The 13,340-nt window shown below is 31.5% G+C and overlaps 1 protein-coding gene across 1 annotated transcript in view; it reads left to right on the plus strand.

The window, feature by feature from the left end:
• The first annotated feature begins 5,310 nt into the window (after positions 1 to 5,310).
• LOC143076212 (angiopoietin-4-like) overlaps positions 5,311 to 13,340 on the plus strand; it is a 61,735-nt gene continuing 53,705 nt past the window's right edge. Inside the window, exons 1-3 of the mRNA XM_076251925.1 lie at positions 5,311 to 5,529; positions 8,849 to 8,977; positions 12,301 to 12,431. Coding sequence (XP_076108040.1) covers positions 5,412 to 5,529; positions 8,849 to 8,977; positions 12,301 to 12,431 — 378 coding nt within the window. The 5' untranslated portion in view covers positions 5,311 to 5,411. The remainder of the gene's footprint in view (positions 5,530 to 8,848; positions 8,978 to 12,300; positions 12,432 to 13,340) is intronic.

Raw genomic sequence — 13,340 nt, forward strand, 5'->3', positions numbered from 1 at the left:
TTTTTTTTATTTGCATTTGTGCGTTAAAGTTTTGAGTAGCAAATTGCATGTTGTGTTTGTTCTTTATTTTCTGCATTGCATTGAAGTTTTGTTACAAAAACAATTTTATTTTATATTTTAAAAGTTTTTAACTGATTAAGGGCTGTTCTTGACGATAAGACAATGGGGATGGCTCTGAAGACACCTTTTTCAACCCATATCATGCAAAGATTTTTTTTTAATGTAGGCACAGTAACCTATTTAATTTTACATATAGGGCCTTTAAAGGGCACCATTTAATATTTTCTAGAAAAGCATTAAAGAATTTCACTTTTCTGTTTAAAAGCTCAACTTTTTCAATAAATCTATTATAGATATAAATTTGTTTGTTTTGGATCAACCTTAAAAGGCAAACTTTTGTCAATATTATGATAAAAATATAAATACCACTGTTTAAGGTGGTACCTAACACTACACGGAGAGAACTCTGTAAAGTCAGCTAAACGTTTTAATTACGTTCTGTTGTAAAAGGAATATTAAGCTTCTAAATGATTAAAACTGGTGCTTGTCAAACTGCTATATAACCAGTGTTTCTTTCCTGACCAAACGGTTGGTTCAATAAAAATTAAACGAGCCAAATTAACTTTAGTGAAATTGTTGGGTACCACCTTAAACATTTTAGATTGGACGACATCTTTTTTGAATTCCGAAATAAACCAATTAAATCGGTTCTTGCATTTGAAGTTATCTCTTGTATGAGTCTACAAATCAGCTGCAGTAGCTATTTTATCAACAGCATGTAGAAGTGCACTTTGAAGCTGTCTATGAAATTTAGGGGAGATACAGATTTTTGAACATCACCTCTTATTTTATTTGGCTTAAAATATATTCTGACTTAATGCAATCATTTCTATATCTTGATAGTTGTTGAACTGAAAGATTATCTCTCTTTTTTTCTGTTTTTTGAATGCTTAGTATCAACACTTTTTGGAAGAAACATGCATATGTAGATATTGTTTTTCATTCCCTATATATTTATATAAATTTTTATTATGTATTCTTTTCATATATATATATATATATATATATATACAAGTATGTAGTAACTGATATTTTACATACACCTCTAACAACGCAAGACTTATGTTATATGAACATTATCTACGGGTCATACACCTCTAACAACGCAAGACTTATGTTATATGAACATTATCTAGGGGTCATACACCTCTAATTACGCAAGACTTATGTTATATGAACATTATCTACGGGTCATACACCTCTAACAACGCAAGACTTATGTTATATGAACATTATCTAGGGGTCATACACCTCTAACAACGCAAGACCAATGTTATATGAACATTATCTACGGGTCATACACCTCTAACAACGCAAGACTTATGTTATATGAACATTATCTAGGGGTCATACACCTCTAACAACGCAAGACCAATGTTATATGAACATTATCTACGGGTCATACACCTCTAACAACGCAAGACTTATGTTATATGAACATTATCTACGGGTCATACACCTCTAACAACGCAAGACCAATGTTATATGAACATTATCTAGGGGTCATACACCTCTAACAACGCAAGACTTATGTTATATGAACATTATCTACGGGTCATACACCTCTAACAACGCAAGACCAATGTTATATGAACATTATCTAGGGGTCATACACCTCTAACAACGCAAGACTTATGTTATATGAACATTATCTACGGGTCATACACCTCTAACAACACAAGACTTATGTTATATGAACATTATATGTAAGTGATAACTGCCGAAAGCTATTCTTGACAAACTTATACGTAGCATGTTTTTAATCCTTAATACCCGCTTTCGGCAAAACGCGAATTAATATTATTTAATAAAAAGATATTTGATTGGTTTATTTTCCGTATGTCAATCAGTCTTTTGTATTTGTATTTTATATTTGTTTTTATGTTGTTATTCAGTTATCATGTTTTGATATTTGAAATATATGGATGTGAAATAAATATGTAAACTTTCCAGCGACTTGGACTTTATCTAAACTACCGCTAGTTTCCCCCGAAACTAATGAATGTGAGAGAGGTGACCAACAACCTGGTCATACTTTCATAACAAGGCTGTTTTCATCACTGTTTTCATCACTGTTGAAACAATATACAATTCTTTGGCTGATCTATTCTTAAACGACTTCTTTAGTACCCTCACAATGGTATTAATGAGAGTAATGCCTCCAACATTTATATTTATGTCTCCCTTTAAGTTATAAATAGAATACTTAATAAGAAAAATTGATGAAATTTATTCCACATGCTATAAACTTTAAAAGAGCACAAGCATGTGTAAGTTTTGACATCACCTGCAGGACAGTACTGCACGATGAGGTGGTCAAAAGTGGAGGTGCATGGTTAGTTTATAACAATAAACTCGCACATGATGTCTCAAACCATCAAATGCTTGCTTGAAACACAAGATAAGTAAAACAGAAAGCAGGTAATTACGCCCTTTGCTTTATCCAACACCAAAGATGAAGAAATGTATGATAAAGTTATGATAAAGTTATAAATAATGGTATATTATTCTGTATCAACATTGCAGATGCAGATTTAGGGGACAGACCCCCTCCTCAGTAGCGGATCTAGAACTTTTCAAATGGGGGGCCCGTTGACTGACCTAAGGAGAGGGACCTCCCCAGTCATGCTTCAATCAGTGATTCCCTATACAATCATCCAATTTTTTCCCCAAGAAAGGGGGGCAGGGCCCCAAGGTCCCCGTGGATCCGCCTGCCCTATGCCCCCTTTCTGATTTTTTTTTATATATATGGGAATCGCTGAAGCATGACAGAAGTAGGCTTCTCTTATGCAGTCAATGCATGGACCCCCACTAATATAAAATTCTGGATCCGCCATTTACTAGTTCTTTACTGCATTGTATAAGGGACGAAGGATGTCGACTACAGTAACTATTGTTTTTCGTCATTTAAACACGATAATAGTGTTTCTTTCCCCTAAATCTTATGAGCCGCATTGAACAGGATGATTACCTCAGACACTCTGAAACTTTTTCAAGTACTTTCTATATGCTCATGTGCATTTACTTGTAAGCATAGATTTGTACTTGGACAGATAATCAGAATGATCAACAATCAAGTATTGGCAATGTTAATTGGTCACATTTGAAATAGTTTGAACAACCAAACCAGGTAATTTTTAATTTAGCCTTGCATGTACAATGTCAATGTATATATGCAATTGGTCATTTCTATAACACAAGGGTTACAAATAAGAAAATCCTTAATAATATATGCAAATGTAATTTAGTGCCATAAATTAGGGTGGAATGTATATATATCTTGTAGAGTTATGACTCTAGAAAAGATACATATAAACATTGATAGAAATAGAATTTAAAACCAACAACTGTTTGTAATTGCATCTGATCCACTATCAAGGGAGATAATCTATGCCAAATAAAAAGATAAATATTAATCATTTGATGATTATATATGTGCCCCTTTTATGGAAATTCTTCAAGAAAAGGTGATTTAATGATTAAATTTTTCATATAGAAAATGGAATAAATATTGGGATGTGTGAAATTCAGGTGAATTTGTATCTCATGTTAGAAAAAATTAACTCAAGAATGTTAAATTTCTCTATTAATAAATTCAATGTTTTAATTCAGATAAAATTAAATATAAATTTTTCACATGAACTTTGTTATTATGAATTATTCACGTGAATTTAATGTAAAATATTCACATGAACTTCACTGAAAATTGATTTTTTCAAAGTAAATTAAGATTTTCAATGGAATACATACCTTACAAGGTATAAGATGTAAATAAACAATTTTAATTTCTAATTTTGATTTAATTTTTTTTCATGTGAATTTCACGTGAATAATTTAACGTAAAAATGATGTGAAAAATTGAACTTCATGTCAACAAAATGTGCCTGTGTAATACATGCGTTACACATGCGTTTTACTACATGCGTTACACATGCGTTTTACTACATGTGTTACACATGCAAATATCGCACGTGTCACATGCGTTATCCAACACATGCGTGACACAGGTGTATTTCTGACATGTGATTCACATGCGTGTGTTACGCATGTGAACCACACATGATTACCATGCGTGGCAAGAAACATGTGTATTACGCATGTAACACACCTGTAACACATGCGTTTTTTGGTACATGCGTGACACATGTGTGGCATTTTTGCCCTAGTATATATACGTCATGTTATCTTAGGTGTATAGTTGTCTAATTTACAATCATCTATCTCTTTTTTTATACCGAAGAGTAGTTTAGATCACGAAATCTACAACTTATAAATATTAGCAGAAATATATTTCTGTGAAATATCCAAAAACTCTGGAACGACATATAGAAAAACATTCCAAGTTGGCAGGAATATAACTGTTAAAAGTCCAATAACTCTGGAACGACAAATTGAAAAACATTCCAAATTGTACTTGATCATACATTCGCCAATACCATCAACAACATAGCATGTGAAGTATTTTTATCTAAGCATACACAAGATGGTGTGACTTGAAAAAAGAGTACCTGATCTTACTGGTAAAGTCATTTTTGCAAATGTAATATTCTGGACTTACCCATCCGGAGATTTTAAAGTCCAAGCTTTGAATAAATCGAATTGGTTTGACTTCCCCGACAGTCAACAGTATACTCAAGGTTGTATTTTTTTTGATTTTATTTGACTGAAAAAAATCCCGTAACTATAAAACAAAAATACAGGAAAAAAAAATCAAAACGGATAAAGGATCGTTCTTTTATTAGCCCAAAATTGACGTAATAGCGTAGGGAGTCCGTCAGAGCATATTGGAAAGTTGTCTTTATTCTGATGGTTTAAGGCCATAACTCTTGTACACCCTAACCATTTTTCAATCGAAAATGAGCTTACTTTCATATGTTTTCAATCCAAATTCCATGATGATTGATCAAAACATTCTGCATATTTTATACGACAAGTGAATTTACACACATATGAACAACGGCAATACAATAAGATACATCGCTTAGATGAAGGGTCTTGAAATAATACTACAAAATCTCCAAACCTTTAATGACGTATTATAAACCAGACTTGTTTGGAGACAATGTAATCAAATAAACACACAAGATTTTTAAAGATTTAAATCGATAATTATTAAATATATCAATACGTGTGTACAGTCGTAAATTTTTTTTCCATCGACACACACAATGTTTAAATGTAGAATGAACATTTACCGTCTTACCTGACTGCTTATTGGTAATATTTGAATTATCTCCCTTTGTTCTTCTATGTTGTACAAAGTACAAGAATTCGACAACAGCAGAAAACAAACGAAAGTCTAGTATATATCAACACCACTAGCAATTTATTGAAGAAATCGCTGAAAAGATATGGACTACGCATACGTATCATTATTCACCAATGCTATTGTTTTAGCATTGATGGCCATGTACGTTTACGAAAATGAAAGAAGAATGGGGGGAATTTTAGTCAAGCGTGATCGAACAAGTAATGAGAAGTAAAATCAATCAAGGACAAACAACGATTTGAATAAATTAAACTTATTTACGAATTCCAATAACGTTCAAAAAAATTATTCGTATTCGTATAGTTTTTTTACCGTGTATTTTGCAACTGTGTGAATTCAGTTAATAAACATTGACGGTATGCATACTTCTTCGTGTATCAAATAACTAAACAGTGATTCTCTCGAAAAAAACAATAGTTACTAGGGGACATGAAATCCATAAAAAAAAAATGTTTTCGAGGAGTTTTTTTGCGTTTTTCTGTATATTGTGTGTAAACATACATATATTATCAAACATAACTTGTATTTGTTGTTAACTACTAATTCCAAGATTACCATCCACAGCGGTGACTGATATATTCAAAATCAATTAATATTGATAGAAAAAAAGAAATGGAAAAAGGGGGGCTCTCCCCGTGTACCTCTGGAAGTAATAACCCGTTCATACTTTGCCTTTTTGTTCAAGTTCAACCCGAAATAATAAAGCTTATATTGATAATCAAAGTAATTCAACTAGCACGAGGGTACACAAGTCATAATTATTTTGACAGTTTTTTTTCACTTCGTACATTTATTAAACCATGGAAGTAATATTTAAATATTACTTCCATGATTAAACAGAGAAAATTTTCTCCCTGTGTTTATATTGTATTTGGACGATACCAGACTTATATACTATACAGTTAATTTTTAGTCCATACTAAATCATAAAAAGAAAGATTTAAATCGATCTTCCAATGAATCAACATTAGGTATTAAATGTATCGTCTAAAGTTAGCTGAGGAACCGTAGCTCTTATGTCATTACGAAATTGTTTTAATAAGAAGAAAAATACTCTGAGTAGTCATTCAATGCTTTTGGTCATGTTGACATTTTTATAGATCTTGTATTGTTGATAAGTTGTGCTGTTTACTGTATCGTTACCCATCATTATAGTTTATGCCTAAAATAAATAGAAGATGTAAAAGTATTATTTTTATAACCCTTACTTCTATGAGGGGTCAATTACTATCTTCGACCATCGGCAGTTAACTAATTTGTAGATAATTTTGGCTGAATATTGTGTCATCCAAATTTTCTCTGTAATTAGTTTTTGCAACAAAAATATCAATAAAGATAAAATATCGGTTAAAAGTCCATTTTTTTATAAGGACATCAACTCAAATATTTTGCGAATTGAGGATTATAGCCATGAAGACTTGTTTGTAGATCTTTTATTGTTGCCAACGTTCGATTTATTTTTAAAAGAAGTAAGCTTTATGAAATATATATTTTTAAGAACTAAATTAAAGCAATTTTGAAATTGTATGATAGAGTGGAAATTCAAGGCCTAAAGTGATGTGTATTACGACAATATCATATCACACTAGGTATGGCTTAGTTGGTATAACCTATATATGTATATATTTACAGCACTGTCCCAAAATTTTGTGGCAGTATTTATACTTTATCATCAATATGTGTTATGGTACAAACAATTATTTTATTGATACCTAATATCAATTTTGAGTTATATTAGGGTATCCAAATAATAAATGCCCCATATTATGATAAAATAATTTGAATTGTTGGCTGTGTTTCATCGTGTGTTTGAGAAGTACATATTCAGACTTGTTTTGTATGTTAATGGCAGATTTTAAACTTTCATTCGGTAAATGCATCACTTTTCAATAGTGTTGTCAACGGTTAACCGGTTAACCGTTCGAACGACCGAATACCAAATACCAAAATCGCTAACCGGTTAACCGGACTTTTTTCAATTTTGGTAGATTTGATATATTTGTATAGAAATTATTGAATAGTTATGTTTTATTTAAAAATTGTCGTCGTGTTAATTAATTAGACAGATCAATTATCCAGTATATTGATTGTTATTGTTAATCCTAAAAACATAAAATTAATTAGAACTTGTCTCTCAGCTTGGGGCAGGATCTTAAAGAGACATAATTAGTTTACATGTTTTTTTAACAGTAACTTTAAATCAGTAATGCGATTAAATTTTATGATTTACTTCATAAGTTCGTTTTTCATCTATTTTTGTGTAGACCTACATCTAAATGTGCAACCTCCGTCGTGCAAGGCGTAGTCTTACTTGAAACGAATTGCTTACTAAAAATTGTGATATGCAAACCAATGTGAATGTTCTCAATGAATACGTGATAGTACGAGTAACATGCTTGAAGAAACAAGCAAACAAAGCAAAGAAATAGGTCGTACGGTGACTTATAGTTGTTAATTTCTGTGTCATTTTGGTCTCTTGTGGAAAATTGTCTCATTGGCAATCATACCACATCTTCTTTTTTATAATTAATCATTTCAAATTGAAACACTTCACATTATTTTCGAAGACAACAAGAGAAAAGAAAAGAATAATTGGTTTCAGACATATATAATCCTACGAGATATAGAAGTTTTATTTTATTTTTCAATCTTAAGTTGGTACAGACGCTATAGTTGATACGGTGCATCTGATTATTAAAGATCAAACTTCATCAGGAATCCTCAAAGCAAGCCGTATAATGCCAAAAGGACAATATTAAATTTTAAAAGCGTAAATTTATGACTTGGATGAAAGGTTGTCAAATAACACTCATAGTCTACATCTTATATCTATGTGTAGGGTACTATTGATAAGGCTTTCAAACCCCAATCTGAACTATACCGGTTAACCGGTTAATCGGTCGAACGATTGTCCGAGTAACCGGTTAGGCAAAAGTGTACGATTTGACAACACTACTTTTCAGTTTTCATTTAAATTATGTTTTCAGGAAATACACCTACAGACAAAATTACGACTGGAAAAGGTATATTAACTTAAAATATAAAATATTTCATCTCTAGTCTGCAGGTATGTCGTTCATATAATAGGGGTCTATTATTATCAATACCCTTTAATTTCTTAAATTATGACTCCAGTACGATCTATACTTGTGTATTATGTAATTGTGAAGACATAAAAATAACATCACTCCATTTTATAAAGAGGAGAAATGCATGTACATGTACCAAGTTAGGAATATGACATATGTTTCTGTTCGTTATCTTTGTTTGGGCATTTGATTTTGCCATTTTATGGAGGTCGTTTTTTTTTTTGCTATTTGACTTTTTCCTAATACGTTATGATTATAGACAATACGAAGATTTGCATGTATTGAATTTTAAAGCTTTTGCTAAAATTCAACTCAATGCAGTACTAGTATGCTAAATAGAACCTCCCATAAATCAGTCTATATTTTGCTTTGTTTACTCATAATAAAGATGCCATCATTGTTGAAAAACACTTTTAAACTTTTTTTGAAGGTGTGACCTTTCACGGTGCGACAGCGGACAAAGTTGTAGAATTACTTTCCAATAGATGTGGTTGTAAACAAGACAAGAAGTGCAATAACGACAATGAAGACTCGGAGGAAACACAAGGACCATGTAAAGGTAACACTTTTAGACTGCAACATATTTAAACATTACAAATACAAATCAAACTTTTACATTTGCATTTGTCACGTACAGTTAGTCTTTCAATCGAACATCCAGGTTCTATTGTCATAATGTGTCTGACTGATTTTCTCTTTAGTTTGGGCATTGAATAGATTTTTTTTTTATTGTTTTTTTCATTTGTGCAATTTTTTTTTGTACATTGACTTGTAGAAAAACTTATCTGATTTTTATGTACAGTTTCTGTCTCACATTCAAACTTTAAAAGGGGCATTATCTAAGAGATATAAAAAAAAACATGATTTTTTTTATTAGTTTAATCATTAATGAAAGTGAAAAAGTGAGATACTAACTCGCTTTTAGCAACCAGTTGGGTTGAGTTTTGTCAAAACAAGCAAAAAACATCGCTAATGATTTATTCATTGTAAGTGAATTATTCGACCCATTAAAATCCGTATTCATTTGAACTTAAATTGAACCCTTCAGCTAGAGATGGGTTACGCATGAACAAGGCGTGTTCAGCTATCAAAAAGAAAAGATTTTCAACATTTGAAGATAAAAAATGGTAAAGCATTTGGTTGATTGATTCGATCTACAACATCCCATTCTTATACAGGTAAAAACGATTACAATCTAATTAAAATCAAATCCTTTAATTGCTCCTGTTCAAGGATGCGCGACATATCAGAACAGGAGCAATTAAGGGATTTAATTTTAATTAGATTGATACGATTATTAACATATTTTTCAAACATATACTATGAAATCAAACAGACCTAGAAAAATCCAATTGGTCGAGTTCGCTATCTATTTATATCTATTTTTATGTTACATCGGGTCGTATAACCGTCGGCAGTCTTCGGAGGTAACCTCGATGGTTATTAAAATGGCGTCTAGACTAAAGTGCACACGGAAGGCTGACACATTATAACAAAGTCATGCACTTTTAATTGTTTCTTTTGGACTTTTTGTAATTTCAATTTACGTTTTAGTATGTTATGAATCAAAGATAATGCCCCTTTAACTTTTCATTGATCTCTCCTTGGTTTCGGATTGGGGTGCTCGCTGAATTAGGGATTGGTTTTCCTTATGAATTTTTATAAGGACCACCTGTGGTAGCAATACACAGTTAGAAGTATAGTTTCGCATTATGGCCATGGTGAATTCTTTAAATATGAAAGTTTTTGTACAATACAATTGATTTTTAGATAGTTGAAGAATAAAATAGCCTTCCTAGTGGGGTTATATGAACATTTAGATTGTTTTTAGCATGTTTTATAGGCCATTTTTCTGTTTGACAGTCCGTATTTTCCTATCCGTACAACCCATAGGTCTAGAAATTATTGTAGTGTTTTTCAACAATGATTTGACGCTCGATCTTTTCGCTCGATCTTTTCAATTCAATATAATGGAAAAACGAGCAGAAATGCATATGATTTTTTTTTTTGACCTCTTGATAGATATATGTCTATGGTTTCAGGAAAAGTATCACTCTAATTGATTGAAATTTTCCTTTGGACCAAGTTTTTGAGACTTCTGTGACATGTTCACCACCCTTTTTGCAATATGTTGTATCAAATAAATGCAGATTGTTGCCATGGTAACATCAAAAAGAGATTATATCTCACCATTATAACTATTGGAAATCAAATCTATGGATGATTCTCTTTCCATAAATATACACATGCATAACACAAATATTAAGCCTTATTGGTTAGGAAGGAAAGGAAAGAGGGTGTTTACAAATTATGAGTGTCAATTTTAAGTTTTTTCCTAACTGTGTATTGCTACCTGTGTAAGATTCCGGATTAACAAACATATTTACGTGTACTTAACTTAAAGGTATATAAAAAAAACTTATTTTTGTATACAATGGCTTGACATAATTTATGTTGAACTGCTGCCGGGCTGTAAAAATCAAAATTGGCAGATGCACTATCGAATTAAAAATTCTTTACAATTCAATTTCACATGGATCCCTCTACCAATCTAAGTTGCTGTTTCAGTGACTCATTACAACATTCGTTTTTGTTTGATACATTGTTGCTTTAAATTAGACAAAAGAAAGACTTGGTGTTGCCTTTTGATACGTTTATATAGTCCATAATGCATTCTTATATTTGATGTGTTCCACTTGGTTTTATTTTGTAACCCAGATTTGTTTTCGCTAATCGATTTATTGAACAGCGGATTACTACTGTTGCCTTTATTTAAAAAATAATATTATATCCAGCAAAATAGATAAGAGACTACAGTTTACCACAGTCGTTAAACCATGCATTTTGAACGTACAAATTCATATGAAAGTTTCATAAGGAATCACATTAATAACAATTGTACGTCTCCTGGGAAAGAGTCTCCGTCGAAACCCAACTCAGTCAAATTGTCACAAAAGAAGCAGAAACATTGTATCGGGCAACTATATTATAATTGCTATTGTGAAACTTATGTTTTTATCGATTTTAGTCGTTCTTTCTTGTAACCCTGTTGGAGCATTTTTGTTTTAGTACCATACCCCTGTCAAATTACGAGGGAACATGATAGCTTGTGTTACTACTAAGATAGAGGAAGGTGAAAATGTGAAACTAATATCGTCATATTTACTGTAGATTCTAGTTTCAAGTTGTCAAATTCATAGAAATTATCAGAAGACGATTTCCATCTACAGTAGAATCCTTCACAATGTATTTCAAATTCACTCAGATATGTACAATGCAAACACTCGCTAAAATCTAAGTTATTGAGTGAAAGGACATCATCGATATATATTAACAAGAAAGAGGCAGGGTCAATATTGTTACCCTGTATTAAAAATTAAATGCGTTGTTCAAACATTTCTTGAATTTCAATAGGTAAAGTCTATACAAAACACTTTTAACTTTTTTGATAAAATTCAAAAGTTATTCAGCGCTACAAGCTGCTGTTGAAACATTTTGTTATTTTTTTTAAAATTGCACCAAAAGATGTCACCAATTAAAATGAAATAATGTGTATATCCGAGAGACAATATTTACCTTTGCTTCTAACAGAACATTGGTTCATGTAAATACGCTTCAATTACGATCGAATAAAAAAAAATCGAAAAAAGTTTGATTGAAAATTATTTTGAATTCACATCTGATTGACATCGCTGGTTTTAAAAGTAGACATTATCGCAGTATTTGTGAAGGCTCATCATGTACTGAAGAAAGAATAATTGTATAAATTCTAGAAAGATTTGCGGCTGAACATCTAAAGGTAAATTATTCTTATATTTTATTAATGTTTTAATTTATCAATTAAATCGATCCTTCTACAAATACTACATACATTAATTATAGTCAAGAGACCATCTGACTGTAAGAACTTGGATAGATCTACGTGTAAAAGTGGAATCTACAAGATTTACCCTGAAAAGAGTGACAGTTTCAGCGTTTACTGTGAAATGGAGAAGCATGGTGGGGGTTGGACTGTGAGTTGAATTCAATCGAAAATAACGTACATTTGTGTTAATATAAACTGTTTTAAAACCACATTTCCTCACATACTGGATCAATTGTGAATTTCAATATGAAGTAGTGCAAATATTAACAACAACTTTATAAGTTTAAAAAGAAACAAAACAACAAAAATAAAAATACGGTAAAGAACTTAATTCGTAGATATGAAATTAGAAGTGGGAATCGGCTATTAGGAATACTTACTAGAGGGGTTGATGTAAGAAGTCCATTGCTAGAATCGGAAATACGAAGGAAACACCCTTGATGAATAAAAATAAGTAAAGGCGTTATCAACAAGATTTATACAACAATAAAACAAAGGAAAATAAACTCATAATAGATACCAGGATTGAAATTTTATAATTACGCCAGACGCGCGCAAGTCCCTTAAAGAAAAATGTGTATTAGTTCCGTGAAAATGGACGTCACACTAAAGTCTAAACTCCGAAACACATAAATAAACAAAAATTTAAAAAAAGATACAATACTAACAAAGTCCAGATGTTCTTGACTTGGGACAGGCGCAAAAATACAGCGGGGTTAAACATTATATGTGAGATCTCAACCCTCCCCCTACAACTTAAGCCAATTAAGAATAAACAAACACACGGCAATACGTCCAGCCCTTCAAATAGTGATTCTTAAGATGGCTCGAGGGTACAAAAAAATCAGCAAAAATTGAAACATTTGTTTTTCATTACAAATTTTATTTATTACACTATTATGGGGACGAAGTCCCCAAGAACAGTAAAAAAATCAATAAAACAAAAAACAAATCGGGAAAATTTTCCAGAAATTTTCATTGTACTAATGAACTCAAAATCGTTCAATTTTTTTGATGTCATGTTTTGAATTCCAGCATCTGCGCAGAAATCTAAAAT

The sequence above is a fragment of the Mytilus galloprovincialis genome, chromosome 1 (genome assembly GCF_965363235.1).
Source record: "Mytilus galloprovincialis chromosome 1, xbMytGall1.hap1.1, whole genome shotgun sequence".
In the NCBI taxonomy this organism is placed as follows: domain Eukaryota; kingdom Metazoa; phylum Mollusca; class Bivalvia; order Mytilida; family Mytilidae; genus Mytilus; species Mytilus galloprovincialis.